This window comes from Sus scrofa, chromosome 6, assembly GCF_000003025.6.
Source record: "Sus scrofa isolate TJ Tabasco breed Duroc chromosome 6, Sscrofa11.1, whole genome shotgun sequence".
Taxonomy (NCBI): domain Eukaryota; kingdom Metazoa; phylum Chordata; class Mammalia; order Artiodactyla; family Suidae; genus Sus; species Sus scrofa.
In genome coordinates, this window is record NC_010448.4 from 150,904,576 (window position 1) to 150,923,417 (window position 18,842).

Consider the following 18,842-nt stretch of genomic DNA (forward strand, 5'->3'; position numbering starts at 1 on the left):
TCCTCATGGATACTAGTTGGATTTGTTACCGCTGAGCCAAAACAGGAACTCCCCTCCATACTGTTTTCCAAAGTGGTTGTACCAATTTACATTCCCACCAACAGTGCAGGAGGGTTCCCTTTTCTCCACACCCTCTCCAGCATTTGCTATTTGTAGACTTAGTAATGATGGACATTTTGACTGGTGTGAGGTGGCACCTCATTGTTTTTTAAAGTAAGAAAATGACCCAAATCAAGCCAGTCAGAGACATCAGCATCCAGGAGTAGGACTTTCTCTAGATCTATTGTGAAAAAGCTGTTATCTTTCCCTTAGAATTGTTAAATTGATGGGAATTAAGCCTGGAGCGGCTCCCATCAGTAGTGCCATGATCTGAGAAGATTTAGCCTAAGAATGAGATTCACACAGAGGGCAGCAGAGCTGAGGAAGATAAAGTTACAGATTTCCGAAGTTATCACTTGAGCATCTGGATCCAGCTCTACCTGAAGCCATAAACCCTTAGGCTTATTAGTTATGTGGACCAATCCATTATTTTCTTTTGGAGAGACCAGAGGGGTTCTTTCACATGTAAGAATGTTTCACTTGAAAGGGCGCTTATTAACACATCCTCTGTTCAGTATGAGGTATGCAACAATTCGATAACTCTTATTACAGTATTAGGAATTTGGGGATTCAGGAAGATCTAGATAGCCTGCAGGGATACCAAGGTTTTCCAAATTCATATTTCATACCAACAGAAGGGACCCACTCCCTGCTCTTCCAACTATACAAGAGTGACGGATGGGGCCATTGGGAGGGCTCATCTCTTTAAGGCTGTAAGTGAGGAGAAACACACACTCCTGGACCCACAAGAACAGATGAAAGAGAACTAGAGATGGGAATGAGGGAAGCAAGAATCCTTTCAAGGGAGCCACATAAAAAGAAAACAAAGATATGGGGACAGGGGCAATCTGAGACAACTGACATTTAGTAACATACTAATCACACGCATGGCCCTTTCCAGATCTCAGTTGGCTTCTTCCTCCTAGTAACACCTCAATGATTTGTACAGCTGGGAAAATGGGCCAGTAGAGGACAGGTGACTCGCAGGAGCTTATGTAGATCCCAAGTGGCCAGCCAGGATTTGAACTCTATTCTGGCTGACTCCACAGCTCAGGCTCTTTTCACTGCACTCTGCTGCTCCCATCGGAATTCTTTTTTCAGAGGTCAAATAGTTTATTCCCTTTCATGATATTTTCCTCACAGGTCCCTTATTACTGTAATACAACCTGGCAACTCTGACGTTCCTCACATGTGCTTTGTACATAAGAAAAATGAATTGTTTGGTGGGGGTTGGGTGGGGGAAACAACTGCCATTTAACTCAAAGATACGGCAGATGTAAATTTACTGCGGAAATAAACATTTAAAGTAACGTCCTGTACATGAGAGTGGTTACCTACACTAGTTTCAACAATGCAAAGGATGCAGCAAAAAAGGGCGACTCGCTGTGATACTGCAGCCACGTTAACAGGACTGTATGTTCCCATTTCGGGTAGCAGTGCTCACCCCCCTCTGCCTACGTGGATGATAAGCTGATACTCCATAAACATTGTTAAGGGTACAGTTCCATGCTGCAGTAATTCACTTAACTTTAACATGATTTATGGTTCTGTCAATAGGGGAGGTTGAAAATCCTGCACTGAAGCTTGAATGTGAGCCTCATATCAAAAACAGCAAGTGTGTGATGTGGTGTGGTGTGGTGTGGTGTGGTGTGTGTGTGTGTGTGTGTTAGAGAAGAAAACATCCCACATAAAGAGAAGATACAAGTCCAACACTTTTTATTCTACTCTGAAAAAAGGAAATAAAGAATAAATTGAAACATGGCATCACCATTATATTAGGCTAAACCGGAAAGACCTGCTCAGGATTTATCTGATCATGTGATTTAGGGTACAAGTGATGCTCAGAAGGCTTATCATTGACAGGATTTCAAGGAAATCTTGCTCAGAACCACTGCCTTCACTGTGTCTGCATCTGTGGATTTACGGGGGTGTGTGGAAGGAGGCAGGGAGGGAGAGTGGATGAAAAGGAGGGAGAGATGGAGAGATGCAAGATTTGGAGGGAGAAAGGGGCAAGGAATTCAAGGGAGAGCAGCTCCTTTTGTCCAGATGAGTTTAAATCAGGGTCTGTGTGGTTAATCACCAATCACCTTACTCTCTTCTCAGGCGCTCATCCTGGAGGCATTTTGCCTCTTTAAGAGATTAAGGAGCCAATTGGTCTTAATGCTCTAACCTGTCCTCCTTGGGACAACACAGGAACAGATTTCACTGCAGAAGAGCTCTCTTTAGAAGTTTGCTGCGGAGATGACAAATTAACCCAGCAGGGTGTCCCACACATCTATCTCAGTACAAATTATTAGTGTAATAGAGCTTTTAGTTATGCATTTATCTAGTAATTATTGAACGGTTACACAAAACCAAGCTGAGCAGCCGTGGCCCTTTATGAGGCTCACTCGGTGGGTGGCCTTACAGTTAATTTAGGATACTTCTCCACTAAGCCGGGCACTTGCAGACAAATTAAGCTAAACAGCCTTCTCCTTTAAATATTTTCCATGTCACAGTGAAACTCTTTACAATACAATAAAGGTACAGTTTTAATTACACGCTTCCTGACTTTTGTTTAGTTGTAGTTTTAAAACATTTGCTGGCACTGGTTTTTCCTTTGGCTGGGCAGTAATAGCTGGTTCTAAGTATCTGGCTAATGAATCTAATAATTTCCTGAACTGGGACTTGAAGGGCCTTTGCTCAAAAGCTGATTTTCCTCTTTACCACCCAGTTCCTTCAAGTTCTATCGACAAGGTTGCCCATCAGGCTGGGTACCGGCACTTGAGCAAACCTTGACCAGCGTTCACAAGCCCTCTTGTTCTCTTTTTAGTGCCCCTCAGAGCTGGCCCTTGTAAGGTTTGAGAGTCAGTTCTGGCAATGCTGATTATAAAGACAACGTAATGTTTTCTCAAATGACACAGTCCAATGATAAAGAAACACCTTACGTCTGCTGGCAGATTATTTCAGTACCTTGTTAGCAACAGGTACTTAACTGCTTCTCATTTTCCTGAGATAATTCAATTGCACTAAACCAGGAGACAAATTAGATTCGGCTTCCTTGAAAGGAGAACTAGCATGTTCTGCCACTAAGTTAGAAAGCTTTCCTAAGAGGCAAAGAAGTTTGCCAATACGATACAAGAAAGCTAAACGACCCTACTACTTAGGTCTGGGGCCCATGCCGAGGAAGGTGCCATGGTTATGACAGCAATGAGGTACCAGGGACTACTTCTTCTGCAGCGCCCTTAGTTTCAACAGAAAAATGTATAATTGCACAGCAAATATTCCATAAAAAGGGGATCAAATCACTCTGAGCTCAGCATTTCTCTTAAGGCCCATCAAAGTAGAAGCGCTTAATTCAAATCAAGCAGGAAGCTCCTGTGTGGCGCAGTGGGTGAAGATCTGGCGTTGCCACAGCTGTGATGCAGGTGGCAATAGCAGCTCGGTTCGATCCCTGGCCCCAGAACTTCCACATGCCCTAGTTGCAGCAAATAAATAAATAAATAATTAAATAAAGTAAAATCAACCAAATGTATAATGAGTGCTTAAGCACCATTCCCCAAATGCTGAATATCTGAATACCATATTATTATCACACTTGGGGTATGGAATGAACTCCCTATTATTCCTAACCTTTGTTTGTCTTCAATCAAATCCATGTTGCTCATTCATTTATTCCACAAGTATTAGTGAATGCTTTCCTTACGCCAGGCGTGAGGCTGAGGGATACAGGATATCAGGGAGAAAAATAAAGACCTGGTCCCTGCTTTCACAGGCCCTGCCATCTAGTGATAACTGCTGCCTTCCTATGTTACCTCTTCTTCCTTCCTCCTCTAGTATTGTCTGTGAATCTACACTCTTCCAACCTTTCCTGGTGACCTCAGCTTCCTGGAAAGTTATCTTAATTCTCATAATTCTCTGCAGTGTATTTTTCTTGGCCGAACTGGGAGATATTGTTAACTTCAGACCCTCACATGTTTCATCGCTAAGAGCAGGATCCCTGTTTGGGCTTTGAGAATCATGGACTTAGAGAGGTTTACAGAGCAAGTCCAAACAGAAACCGGCAGGATTCTTCGAAAGCTGCACAATATAGCTTTGGTTTATATAGTTATTGTTTTAATACATCTTACACATGTGTTCAGAATCAGGGCAATTTGAGGTCTTCATGTATGTATATTTTTTGACCCATAAAGAAGTGGGGCTCTAGCCTTGCACTCCCATTTTGTATGTCTGGATTCCTCAGCACTTATCTATCTCAAAGCATGACTGTTTGCTGTTGCTTTGCATGCTTACAACTAGAAAGTACTCTGTTTGAGAATGGGGGGTAAGTCATGCTTGTTTGGACTTGCTCAGTGCCAAATGCCATGAGAGTTCTGTCTCAGGATGCCCCGGGCCCTGACAGCACCCCGAGTTTCCCCATCACAGATATTACTGCTAGCTTTCTGGTCTGCCATCCACAGGAAGCAAGCACACTGAGGCCAGAATCCAAGCTTATCTTGTTCACTCTAGTCAGCAAACAGCAGAGCACCCTGTACACTGTAAGTGCTTGACAAATACTTGTGGAAACAATTAATGGGCCTCTAGACAGGAATGGGAATTACAAGCTAATTTCAATATTAAAAAAAAAAAAGTCAAACTAACCCCAAAAGTTGTCTTTGAAGAGAACTCACACCTACCAGAAACCCTGGATTTACTAGCAGCAAGGATTCATGGGCTCATTAAAAAAGGTCAACGGATGTGTTTATGGCTATTAAAAAAAACCCAAAAAACCTCAGTGTAATAACATGGGTTATGTCATGCTTATCAAAAAATCTAAATGGCTATGTCATGTCCTTGACTAATAAAAACCGTGAGAATAAACTCATTGTTTAAATAAATGCAGTTGATTTCTCCCAGTGGAGGAGAAAAAAGTAGAAACTGTTGATCTGGTGAAAAAAGCACAGCACTGAGATACTAGATTTTTAGTCTTGGCTTTTGCCAGCTCAGATTTGGCATTTGTAAAAGTTAACAGAGAACTATGCTACTGACTGCTAGCCAACATATTTCTCCCTTATTTACCTACTTAATCCTAATTTTACACAGAGTGGCTATATGCTCATCTTAAAAAAACCTAGATTTTCCCGTCTCCCTTGAAGCTAGAGATGATCATGTGGCATAGTTCCGATCATGCTGCATAAGATTCTAAAGAAGGTGGCAGAATGAGCTGGCAGGCACTTTTTACCCTCGTCCTTTCCCTTCTTTCTGCTTGGAATGCAGATGTATGGCAGCAGCGCAGCGGCTATGTTGTGACCATGAAGTCACAACGTGAGGATGAGAACAACCCACTAACGCATGGATAAGAGAAGAAATCTTACTCCTTGATGGCACTTAGATGACACCACGACAGTCCTAAATCATGTATTTGTTTTTATAAAAGAAAAATACCCCCTCCTTCCTTAGTCAGATTTTCAGTTACTTACAACCAAACTCCTTCTTAGTGGATACAGGGAATGAATTAAACTGGAAGATTTCCCAGAGCACAAATCTCAAATTCTGTAACCCTAGATGAAGCTCACTCAGTGCTTGTTTGCCAATTCCTCTCCACCTCTGTCTCACAATGTGTATAGTTCAGGCTCTTCCCTGCTTCCCGATTCCTAAAGCACAGAGCTGTGTTACCTAGTGCTGAGCTTTTAAATTAAGTATCATCCATTATCTCATTTTTGAAAACAGCAAAGACTTTGGACAGAAACATAAGTTTCAATAAGACAAACTTTTCAAGAAAATTTAAAATACCACTGATGAGTACTCCAAATAATTTTCAAGAGGAGTTAATCCCCTTTAAATCATCAGGCAAACCTACAATGCCCCCCCCCTTTTTTGTCTTTTTAGGGCCGTACCCTTGGCATAGGAAGGTTCCCAGGCCAAGGGTCGAATTGGAGCTGTAGCTGCTGGCCTACAACACCACAGCTCACGGCAGCACTGGATCCTTAACCCACTGAGCAAGGCCAGGGATAGAACCTGCGTCCTCATGGATGCTAGTCAGATTTGTTTCCACTGAGCCACGATGGGAACTCCAAACCTACAATTCTTAAAAAGGCAGAGGAAGAAAAAAATATTTTTTCCCATTATTGTGGATAAGATCGACTGTCATTGACTGTCATGGTTAAATACTTTATCATGGTTGAAATTTTAAGTACTGGTAAAAGAAAGTTTTGGAAAGCCCAATCGCTCAGCTTGAAGTGCACAGTGATTGTAATATATATATGATTCTATATTATATATACATATATATATTACATATATCATATATATTATGTTATATATGTATATATAAATGATCATATATAGATCACCCTTAGTTCTTCTGAAGCAATGGCAACCTGTCAGTTTCAGGGAGGAGATGAATGTCTCCTGCGCCGCTTTATGTGAAATGTGAGCATTTTTTACTGATTCAAGCAACATTTGCCATAAAACCCCCTGGGTGAGACACAAGGAAGATACCCCAAAGTGTATATTAGAGACCCTACCTCTCAGAGGTTTCGTTCTAGAAGAAGGACAAGACATGGACATTAATGAACAAAGCATGACTGGGAGTTCCCGTTGTGGCTCAATGGAAGCGAATCTGACTAGAATCCATGAGGACGCAGGTTGGATCCCTGGTCTTGCTGAGTGGTTTAAGGATCCTTGCTGCTGCGAGCTGTGGTGTAGGTCACAGACTCCGCTCGGATCCCACGTTGCCGTGGCTTTGGCGTAGGCTGGCAGCTATAGCTCTGATTTGACCCCTAGCCTGGGAACTTCCATGTGCCATGAGTGCGGCCCTAAAAAGACAAAAACAAAAAACAAACAACAACAACAACAAAAAAGCAGGACCAAGTGGGTGGCAGAATGTGCAGATCCTAAGGGGTCCCAGAGCCTGAGGAGTGTGAGACGACGGCGGCCTGAGAAGAGCTGAGCAGGCCTCACGTAGAAAGTGGTGCCTGAGCTGGTCTTGGGACGGGCAACGTTTAGACAGGCAACGGCAGTAGCACAGCATGAGACTTTCGAGCCCTGGATGAAAATGGGGGATTAAATCGTTTGCATGACCTGAGTGTGCACCCTTTTCCTGCACTGTGCTACTGACGGCGAATACAGATTGCCTCTACTCCTTCGAGGATACCATTCTCTTGAAGTCGGGATTAGGATCTTCCATTCATAGATGAGGAATCCGTGGCTCGGAGAATGAAAGCTGTGTGCCAGGTTCACGCAGTTGGTAAAAGTGGCGGGGACAGGACTCAAATCCCAGTCTGTTCGATCCCCTACACTTTTCCTTTACACGTTTCCAATCCCTTCAAGACCTTCTTTTTCTGCCTCAGCTTTTCCATCATCAAAGAGAGGTTTCCTTTGTAAAAGGTGGCAACCAAATTTCCAAACATAGCTAATTTTTGCAGTGAAAAATAGGGCTTTTTTTTTTTTTGCCCCAGGGAGGTGATCTTGCTTTGCTCTAGCTCTGTTAAAATACCATCTCTGGGGGAGTTCCCTGGTGGCACGGTGGATTAAGGATCCAGCATCATTAACAGGTTGCTGCTATAGTTCGGGTTTGATCCCTGCTGTGTGGGGTGGGGTGGGGGGAGGACCACTTCTGGCCCAGGCACCGAACTTTGTTACACAGCAATCGTGATACTAATTGGTACTTGTCTCATCAAGGTAAGATTTTAAGAAATTTTAAGGAAGGCAGCAGAGTCTTGCAACCTGAGTGCTACCCAGAGGTGATTATGCCATGTGACTGAACAAGTGTGCAGTAAACAGCGTTCCCAGTGCCCCAGGATCCAGATAAAGGACACACCTTTCTCTTTTTCCAGCCTTTTCAAGGCTGATTGCCTGTCTGGATTCTCTAACGATTTACCGTTTCAGATTGTGGTAACTCCTTATGATAAAAACAACGTGTGAGATTCTCCTGTATGTACACATGTCACATTTATTCCGCACTGGCTCCCTCCAAAAGACTCTCCCTCTTCAAATCTGGCCTCATCTTCCTCAAACATCAACTCTTCATCCCAGATGTGATGCCATTCCAAGGATTAGTTTGCCAACTAGTTCTGAGAAGAATACGAGGGAATACGATACCTGCAGCTTGCATGTCTTGAATAACAAGTGCCTGAATCTCAACCTTTAAAAAGGTCTTAGCCCAAGAGTGTCTTATGTTAGCCTCTTTCAACTCTGGGATTCTGACCACAAAGATGTCAGTCAAGTATTTCATCTCAACTACACCACCTCCCTTCACGAGACCACTGAGGGGGGCAGACTGCAATGAGAAAGGGTACCTGAGCCAATTTCCCCCAAAGGAGGACTGAGGATGCTGGGAATCATCCTGAATTCTAGTGAAAAAAAAAGACTTTTTAGAATTCTGTATTTTTTTTTTTTTCTTTTTAGGCCTGAACCCATAGCACGTGGAAGTTCCCAGGCCAGGGGTCAAATCAGAATCGGAGCTGGCCTACACCACAGCCACAGCAATGTGGGATCCAAGCCACATCTGTGACCTACCCCACAGCTCACGGCAACACCAGATCCTTAACCCACTGAGCGAGGCCAGGGATGGAATCCATATCCTCATGGATACTAGTCGGATTAATTTCCACTGCACCACAATGGGAACTCCCCCATAATTCTTAAATTGGGCATCTTTTCCTGTTCCTTATCAACAATTCCATGAGTATGAATAGGAGATCAAAACTCACTGTGCTGTAGGCTACGAAGGTGCCCCCGGTTTGAGCCAGTGTGAGTCATTTTAGCAAATATAATTCTTTGTTTAGCGTGAGGAAGCTCCCAATCATGGCACTCCCAGGTAAGTATAGAATCGTTTTGATAGTTTCTAGAACTATGGTTTTAAGGCAAGACACATGGAAGGCACTCAGCATTACGGAATAAATGATAACATATGCACAATGCTTTATGCTCCTCAAAAAAGTCTCTACAAATATTGTCTTATTGTAATTTCTGTATAAGCATATGAAGTTGGGAGAAAAACTTCATTCAACAGTAGTCTTGTTCCCATTTATTGATGAGGACATTAAAAAAATTCAGAAGGTAAGTGAAAAGAAACAGCTTAACCAACCATCCTGATTACCAGGAAATTATGAGGCCCAATCCTTATGGCCCTGCTGCATCATGAGTTGTTCCTTTGCCCTCCACTTATGTAAGCAGACTTTTAAATCTGACTTGAGGAGTTCCCATCGTGGCTCAATGGCTAACGAATCTGACTAGGAACCATGAGGTTGCGGGTTCGATTCCTGGCCTCGCTCAGTGGGTTAAGGATCCGCTGCTGAGCTGTGGTGTAGGTCACAGACGTGGCTTGGATCCTACGTTGCTGTGGCTGTAGTGTAGGCTGGTGGCTAAAGCTCCGATTGGACCCCTAGCCTGGGGACCTCCATATGCCGCGGGTGCGGCCCTAAAAAGACAAAATAAATAAGTAAATAAATAAATCTGACTTGAGGGAGTTCCCACTGTGGCTCAGTGGTTAACGAACCCAACTAGTATCTATGAGATTGGGGGTTCGATCCCTGGCCTCATTCAGTGGGTTAAGGACCCCGGCATTGCTGTGGCTCTGGTGTAGACCAGCACCTGCAGCTCCAATTTCACCCCTAGCCTGGGAACCTCCCTATGCTGTGGGTGCAGCCCTAAAAAGACAAAAGACACACACACACACACACACAAAAGATCTGACTTGAACATTATCTACACTTCGATGTCTCTTTCTCTGATATAAAGTGAGAGATGACAGTGCACTGCACCTCATCTTCTACACGCTTATTTTCATGTACTGCACTATATGCTCTATAAGGACAGGATCCACTGAATTTCCAGTGTCTGTAGTGACAGCAAATCCTTGGTGAATGGAGGAAGGAAACTCCATAGTTCCCTCCTCTGAGCTCTGGCAGAAATGTCTGCTTTTAACGTTCCTTTAGCATTTGGAATATGTTAACCTGGCCATAAAAAGATGAGAAACATCACAGGCCTTATCTCCCTAAGACCAAAAATCTTCTGACAAAAAGGGCATCATATCTTTTAACTCTACAGTTTCAGTGCTTAATGGATCTTGACAATGGGGATTATATCATCATCCAGCCCCATCCAAAGAGACTCATTCTGGGACCATATAATCCCATTTGTTTTCTTTTATTTCTTAGGGGCACACCTGTGGCATATGAAGTTCCCAGGCTAGGGGTGGAATTGGAGCTGCAGCTGCGGTCTACACCACAGCCACAGCAATGCGGGATCCTTAACCCACCGAGCGAGGCCAGGGATCGAACCTGCATCCTCATGGATACTAGTTGGGTTTGCTAACCACTGAGCCACGATGGGAACTCCCATATAATCCCATTTAGATACAAAGTTTTCAAATTAGAAAAAATACATATATAGCTTCTCTGATTGTACCACACATACTCTCACACATAAAAATAACTAGGGGTCTTGAGAAAATTCCATCAGTGATCACATTATGTTTAAAGATGGAGCAAGTGACTTTTCATAATTGTGGTCAGAGAAACTGCTTCACACAAAAGTCAGCATACTTATTGTCTTCACTGATTTCTGCACATGTGCACTGGCCAGCCCTCTCAACTGTCCTATTTCCCTGAGGTGCACACAGAGTATTCATAAAGGGATTCAGATTTGTGGGACTACCATTGAGATTAATGCAAGAAATATCAGTTTCCCCAGGCGTATGTCAAAGTAGACAAGAGACCATAACTTCCTAGGGTGTTTTATGATACCAGCTGGTAGATCACAAACCTACCTACATGAAAATCCGATGGAAGAGGCAAACATGGTTACAATTACTCATGCTCCTACTATGGGAGTTTCATAAACAAACTAATAAATATTTTCATCTTGCATTAATAAGTTCAAGTTAAGTGATTTGCTGACATTCTCTTGAGGTTTAAGGCTTGTCTTTAATGTGCAATACAAATCATATTTCTTGTGGACACATTTTAATAATAAACTTAAAGGCACCAGAGACAAAAATAATGAAAACATGGCAATGAAAACCAGACAAACTATCTACAACTTCAAAAGGAGTGAATGGAGATGGCTCATCAACGCAAACAACCTCAACGCAAAATGACACATGCTGAAATCAGGTTTCAAAGAAAGGGAACCAGCAGGAATGAGAGAATGAAAATAAGCTGTTGCTTGAAAACAGGTAATTCACAAAAATAAACTCACCTAACACACACACACACACACGCACACGCACACGCACACGCACCCACCCACGCACGTGTGTCACTCTGGTATGACCTGTGGGACAGATTTGATTTTGGTTTCATTCAAATTCCCTCCCACCTCTTTGCAACAACCCTCCAGCAAAGAAACAGGTAAAGATCAGGGCTGATGCCACATCTCTTAGGTCCCTACAATTCCAAAGCAGTCCCCAAGGAGAAGAAAGAGGAACACTCACTGCCTTCAGGAGCACTCCGGGGGAGTCCTCATTCTCTCTTTTTGCTACTGTGGTCTCAAGGTCATGGGCTAAGCACAACCAAGGGTGCCTGTGGAGCAGCTCACCTCTGGGTCCTGTAATGACAGGTCGGTGATGCTGTGTGAATGCCGTTCCCAGGGAGGAGGTCTGCGAAGGGGAGGGGCTGCTGAAACCAGACTTCTCCGACTTCTTCAGTGTGGTTGGAGATGGCATTCCTGGCAGGAAGGATGGGTTGATAAGCACACTGTAATTCATGGCACAACAGCTTATGCAACCTACAAGATAACCCTTAAAAGAATTTAAAAATCTACCTGTGAATGGAAAATGTGTTTTGATTTGGTATGAACGTGTCATGGGAACAAACAGGTGACAGAACAGTCCCCTGACAGCAGCATATGGTTGCTTCTGACAGACTCTCCTAAATCACAGTCCACTGTCGGGGGCACTGATCCTCTCTCATTATAGAGTGCCACTTTCCCCACGTTTTCTGAAAGCTGCTGCATGGGCCTGGGGCCTCTGGGACCCTTTGTGAAGAAGGTAATAGAAGCATACTTCATCCGCAATCATCTCATCTTGCCAGTTTGCTGTTTTAACACTTAGAAAACCCTCAACAATGGTAACTCAGCTGCATACCCAATGAATAATTTACAATAGAAAAAAAGGTAAAAGTTAAAAAATAAAACTTAAATAATTAAATAAGGTATAATCCAAGGAAAAATTACTATAAAAGAATAATGACAATGGAAAGATATTCAATGAAATGGAATAAAGACATGGAAAGCAATTTCAAAACAGGATATTACACTGTGATACCATTTTAAAATGTACTTTTTTTTTTTTTTTTTTTTTTTTGTCTTTTGTCCTCTCAGGGCCGCAGCCACGGCATATGGAGGTTCTCAGGCTAGGGGTCTGATCGGAGCTGTTGCTGCCGGCCTACGCCAGAGCCAGAGCCATGCCAGATCTGAGCCATGTCTGCGACCTACACCACAGTTCACAGCAGTGCCGGATCCTTAAGCCACCAAGCGAGGCCAGGGATTGAACCCACAACCTCATGGTTCCTAGTCGGATTTGTTTCCATTGCGCCATGACGGGAACTCCCAACATGTACTTCTATGTACAGAGAAAGAACTGGAAAGAGATATGCAGACACTATGACAGTAGTTCTCTCTGCATGTTGGATTCAAGTGATTTTCATTGCCTCTTTCTGCTTACCTGCTTTATTTTTGATGAACATTTATTATTTTTATGTTAAGAAAATAAAAGCTTGTTTTTAAAAATAGTACTCTTACTATATCTAAAGGTTTCATAGCATTTCCAGCATAGGGTATGCTTTGGGAAGAAAATCATGGGAAAATGGTCCCTTGTAATTACTGCATTTGTAATGTTCTCGGCAACAACGCTGATACACACAACTAGAGGCATCTACCAGTTTGGTAGGGTGCCAGTTAAAACGATGAAAACCTGGAAATAAAAATAAAGGAAATGACTCCTAGTCTTCACATCACGGGACAAATTGGGGCTCTCTTAAATTTGCAGCACAAAATTGATCTGACTTCATGTCGAAAGAAACAAATCTCATTTTACTTATACTTATCTACACGTGTCACGTCCTGCCTATGACCAGAGAATTATCTGGGTGAACTGAAAAAGGAAAAATAATAATAAAATAATAAGAAAAATAATAATGATATTAGTAAGAAACTATTATCAAGTAGTTGCTAAGTACCATGTACTAGTCTAAGCATTTTATTGGTATAGATCTGTTCAGAAATTTAGTTTGGCCTATAGCTAACATGTCTTATGATTCTACAAGACAATCTTTAAGTGTAACTACAGATTCTAGAAGGACAGAGACCAAGTCTGCTTTGCCCCCCTCTATTTCCAGGATACCTAACAAAGGGTTCAACATACCAAGCAGCCTGAAAAGATACATAAACCACTTGTATAGTTTTTGGCTTTATGTGTGGCTTTACTAATAGATGCCTGGACAGAGCAAAACTTGGGGTTTTGACCCCAGGAAAGAAACAAATTGCAAACAGTAAGCACATCTGCTTAGTCAGACAAAATGAAGAATGAAGTGGTGTGTGATTTCACTCACACTTGACAAATCTACCTCAGATCCATTCTAGATGAATATCCACACGATGAAAATTAGAAACGAGTCACTAAGTGACTTTAGCTGTATTTGTTTGCTCACTGAATCGGTAATAAGAGTCACACCAGGCCCGTGTCCTAACGTCTTTAGAATGAAGCGAGATTTTGGACTTAAGGTGCTATCATGTAATTATATCAGAGAAGAGATTTCAAGTTAAAAGATGAAAGGAAAGAAATAAAAAGCTTCAAAATGTAAACAAATCTTCCAATTCATTCAAACCTCTTCTGCGCAAATGTTTAGGCTTCCAACTAGTCCCTTGATTTAAACTCAGTTAAATGCCTGAACTATGTGTCATCCAACAGAAATAGAATAGAGAATGAAAATGTCAAAACTTTTAAGACGGCAGAATTTTTTTCAGATGATGGAATTGATTAGTCTTTGAACTAACCTATTAAAGAAACCAAAAGGCTGGACTCAAGGAAAAGTGGTCATTTCTTTGAAAAGTTCATGTTTTCCAACCCATACCATTCTAAATATTGCAGGAATGCTGACATGATTTAAAACCACTACTCACACGTTCAAAGGGGAAGTGGAAGTTAATTTAGACATTAAGCATCAAAATGACCAAGTCGGTAAAGGGGTTCAAAAGGATCAAAATTCAAACTCTCTTTGAAAGGGTTAAAGAGAAGAAATACTGTCTGCGTATAAGAAGAGCAAGCCAATCTCTGTATAATCTTCTAAATTTATCACAGCCAAGTAATATGAATCCAGCACTATCATGGATTTCAAAATTACTTTGTATTTTCAATTTGTAAAGACTCGTATTTCGCATGTTTCCTTACTATACGCTTTAATATTTTCCCACATGCCTAAAGTACATCTTGGTTAATTTGCTTCATATACTTAACTGACCAAATAAAGTTTCAAAATGCTGGTCAATGGCTTTATGTTCAAAGCCAGACAACATTCATCTTGGCTTTTATTTTTGAAATCAAATTTGGTTTCTGGACGTTCCTTTAAAAATAAACTCCTTATTAAAATTTATTTTACTAAATAGCTATGCACAACCATTACACAATTACTACACAGATTAATGACTGACTGGCCTTCTCTTAATGAATTAAAACTTTAATTCAAATGTATTTTTTAGAAGTATCAGATGTATTAAAAAGGATTGTAAAGTCATGCTATCCATTTTTCTGTAACAAACAAAACATTACTTCAGAATTCTTTTCAATATGTAAAAATAAACAATTCCATAGAACTAGAAGCAGAAATTTAGCATAATGTTTTGTTTCAATGGGACACTCCCTCCTACTGACTGCTGGAAAAAACCCAGTGGCGGTAACCAGGAATAGGAGATAAATTTCAAGAAGCATTTTGGCTTGCCATTGGTTTGCTAACCATGACACTTGCTGAATTTCTCTTCACTTAGCCATTTTTTAAAGCTACTTGAGTCATTTCAAATTGTGTTCAGTGGACAAGGCAAACATGAAATTCTAGTCTTTGGTGACTATTTCCTGGAGGCAGCTGTGAGTGAAAGTATAGGCCAAATACAGTATTCACAAAGATTCTGTTAGCTTCATCATTAATATTTGCGGTAGTCAGAATTCTAAGAGGATCCCAAGGTTCCCGGCCCCTGGGGTACATGTTTTGTATAATCCCCTCCTTTTGAATGTGGGTGGTACCTGTGAATAAAATGGATATCATTCTTATGGTTAGGACAGTACATTGCAAAGAAGGAACTTCTGTGAATGTAAGGACTTTGAGTTAGTAAAGGATTATTATCCTGGGTGGGCTGAACCTCATCGGGCGAATCCTTTAACAAGCAGGATCAGGAGTCAGAGAGATTCCCCTGCAGACTTTGAAGAAGTTGTAAAAGGTCTGGGAGAGGGACACATGGCAAGGAACTGCAGGGATGTCGAGGGACAAGGTCGACAGCTTTCAGAAAGCTGGGACCTCGGTCTTAAAGCTACAAGGAATTGACTTCTGCCAACAATCATGAGAGTATTCAAGAAACCCCCGAGCTCCAGAAAAGAACACAGCCTGGACAAAATTTTGATTGCAGTTTTGTGAGACCCTGAGCAGAGGGACCAACTAAGCCATGCCTAGTCTCTTGACTCCTGGAAACCATGAGATAATAAATACGTGTTGTTTCAAGCTAAGTTTGTGATAATTTGTTACACAGCAAGAGCAAACTAACATGGTATTCAAATATAAGATATTGTTGATGCTAAGAACATGTAGATTAAAGATGCCTACTATGCACTAATTAATTTCTAGCATTCCAGACGTTTCCTTATGTCTATTTAGCAAGTCCATCCTAGGTTGACTTACGTTCACCCAAAGAAAATGGTTAAGACACCTTCTTAGAAAAGAAGCTAATAAAGGGTGATTTCCAGTAGTGTAAATGCTTTTGAAAATTTCCTCCTGATCCTTTCAAGAAACTTCAATAATAAAGCAAGATCAAATGATACGAAAAAACTCAAAAGTAATTTTTGGGGTTTCCTATAAAAAGTCAAAGGTTTTCAGGAGATAACTTTTTGCTGCAACCTGATGTAACAAAAATAATACAAAGGGAAAAATGATCATTATTTTAACTTTTTGGTCTTTTTTAGGGCCACACCTGTGGCATATGGAGGTTCCCAGGCTAGGGGCCGAATTGGAGCTACAGCTGCTGGCCTACACCACAGCCACAGCAACGCGGGATCCAAGCTGCATCTGCGACCTACACCACAGCCCATGGCAACACTGGATCCTTAGCCCACTGAGCAAGGCCAGGGATTGAACCTGCGTTTTCATGGATACTAGCTGGATTCGTCACCACTGACTGAACCACGATGGGAACTCCCTCCATCTCAAATTATGAGATTTACCAAACACTTTGACCAAGAATTTTATATGACAATTGTGAAGTAAATCCTACGGGAATGATAAGAAAGTACAATGCTGTTTTTTTTTTTGCTTAAGAAAGCTTCTTAAAGGGGATATTTTAGGAGTCCAAAGAGCCGTAATATTAATGGGAAGGGAGGAAGAAGGGAAGAGATCACAAACTATATTACAATAACAATGGAACAACATGCTGGATTTTCAAAGAGAGGTGACCAGTCAGGGTTAGTGCTTATTTTGTTAGAGGCCTTATTCAAAAATTCACTGTCCTGTGAAAGTGACCCCTGGTTAATGCTGCTCAGGACCTTATCTGGTCTGTCGTAGGAGTCGGGGTGATGTAATCCCAGCTGTCAAAGAAGATTTAACTGGTATATGTTTCTTTCTTCAAAGTATCAACGTCAAGAACAGAGAGGTTAGTTTCAATACTGTCCACTTATAGTCACAATCTGTTGGGGAGAAACTCTCGAAACCAGCAAACTCTGCATTTTCATCTTAAAATCCAATACATAGGCTGGTTAGAGAGGAGCACAAAATGCTGTTTAAGTTAGCTGGTTCATGTTTAACTTCAGACATTCTCCTGTTTGTTGTCATGATCGAATTCCCAGTGACCTATCTTTATTGCTTTACCAGAAAAACTACTACACCACATCTAAAGGCTATTGGAAGCCTTCATCCACCTAGAGACCGCAAGAGAGCCAGGAGGCAGTTAAAGAGATGGTCATCAAATTCCAACATACCGATCATTAAAAAAAAAAAAAAAAGACTGAAAATAATAAAAGCCACAAATTATGAAGCACCTACGAAGAGCCATGTACTTACAAATAATCTCAAATATTTACATTTTCATCTTAGAATGATAGGTATTATTAGCCTACCTAATCATAACTTATTGTCACAGAAACTAGATATCAAGGATGCCAAGCAACCTGCTCAAGATCATACAGCCATTAAGGGATATTTCTGACCCAGGTCTTTCTAGTTCTAAAGCTTGTATATTTTGTAAAGTACCAAACTGCCTCAGTAGTTTCCCATGTATATTCTAAAAACAGTGTCCTATTTCTTAGGTCAACAAAATATATTTATAGTTGAAGCATCTAAGAACTGATTCTGATTTCCTCTCCATCAAAGAATTTATGATAATTATAATTAAATAATGTCACTGTACAATAATACAGTTATACAACTGTATTATTAATAACCATTTCTCTCCATGGTATAATGTAAGGTCTATAATGTCTTGTTTATCACATCACCTAGAATGGTGTAATGCCTATATTGAAGAATCAATAAGATGTAACAAATTGTGAGGACATATTTATATAGTTACACTATTTTTTAACTAATTTATGCATTTTATATTTTGCTTATTTCAGAGGGTGTATTATTTTTGTTATTCTTACCAGTTAAGTTATTCTTTTTATTATCAATATACAACATTTAATGGTATATAAGGCTTTCTTCTTTATAAATTTTAGTTGCATAATGTACACAATTTTAATATAATGCTAATTTTTAAAGAAAAATTGAAATGTAATAGGTAATACTAAATAGTAAAGATGAAAGCCATACAAAATGGGATAAAGTATGGAATAAATTTCCTATTTGTCTCAGCAAAAAAAAATAAAAAAACAACTCTTACAGTACTAGGAATCATCTTGTCTTATAGACCAAAAGTTTTTCTTGGCCTGAATAGGAATCAGTTAAGATTTTATTTAACATACTGAACATATTATCAGAAATTCTAACACAGAACCTCCAAAAGATAACTATCAAACAGACTTAGAGGTCTCCTAATAATGACCCAAAGATGCTAAATTGTAAAACAGTAAATAGTAAATGTATACATTTAATATGTACAATAGGCCTCTTGCCGGTTCAACAAGTCACTTTCTCTATAACCTCCTGGAAACAAAAGCAGAAAGGATCACAGTTCTTCTTTCAAGAATCATCGATGTCTTCCAAGCCCAGTCTACTGGATACGGCAGTAAAACTTCACTTAAGCAAGGTAAAGTCTAACATACACCATTATTTAGAATTTGGCAAGTCTTGACATCAAGGAAGGTCTCTAGGCTGCTAATATCAGTGTCAAAGTAGGCAGCTAAGCTGCAGCCTTTCACTCACAGGGAAGTGCAGTTTTACAGAAACCAAGAGATGTATTCGAAGGAGAAGGCTGTGATCAAGGGAGGTGAATGCTCTTGAGAGGTCAAGAATAACAAGAATAAAGGAGCGCAGGAGAGTGAGGCTCATGGAAGATGGGTCCAAATGCCTTAAAAACCAATGGGAAGCGAAGAAGCAGGGACAAGGTGTGTAGTCAACTCTCCCATGAAATTGGTCTGTAAAGGG

General features: G+C 40.9%; 1 protein-coding gene across 6 annotated transcripts in view; it reads right to left on the reverse strand.

Moving 5' to 3' along the window:
- The window catches only part of NFIA (nuclear factor I A), a 395,772-nt gene that overhangs the window by 70,574 nt on the left and 306,356 nt on the right, over window positions 1-18,842 (reverse strand). For all 6 annotated transcript variants that reach the window (XM_021097780.1, XM_021097779.1, XM_021097784.1 and 3 more), the window contains exon 7: window positions 11,602-11,730. In XM_021097780.1, the coding sequence (XP_020953439.1) occupies window positions 11,602-11,730 (129 nt within the window). The remainder of the gene's footprint in view (window positions 1-11,601; window positions 11,731-18,842) is intronic.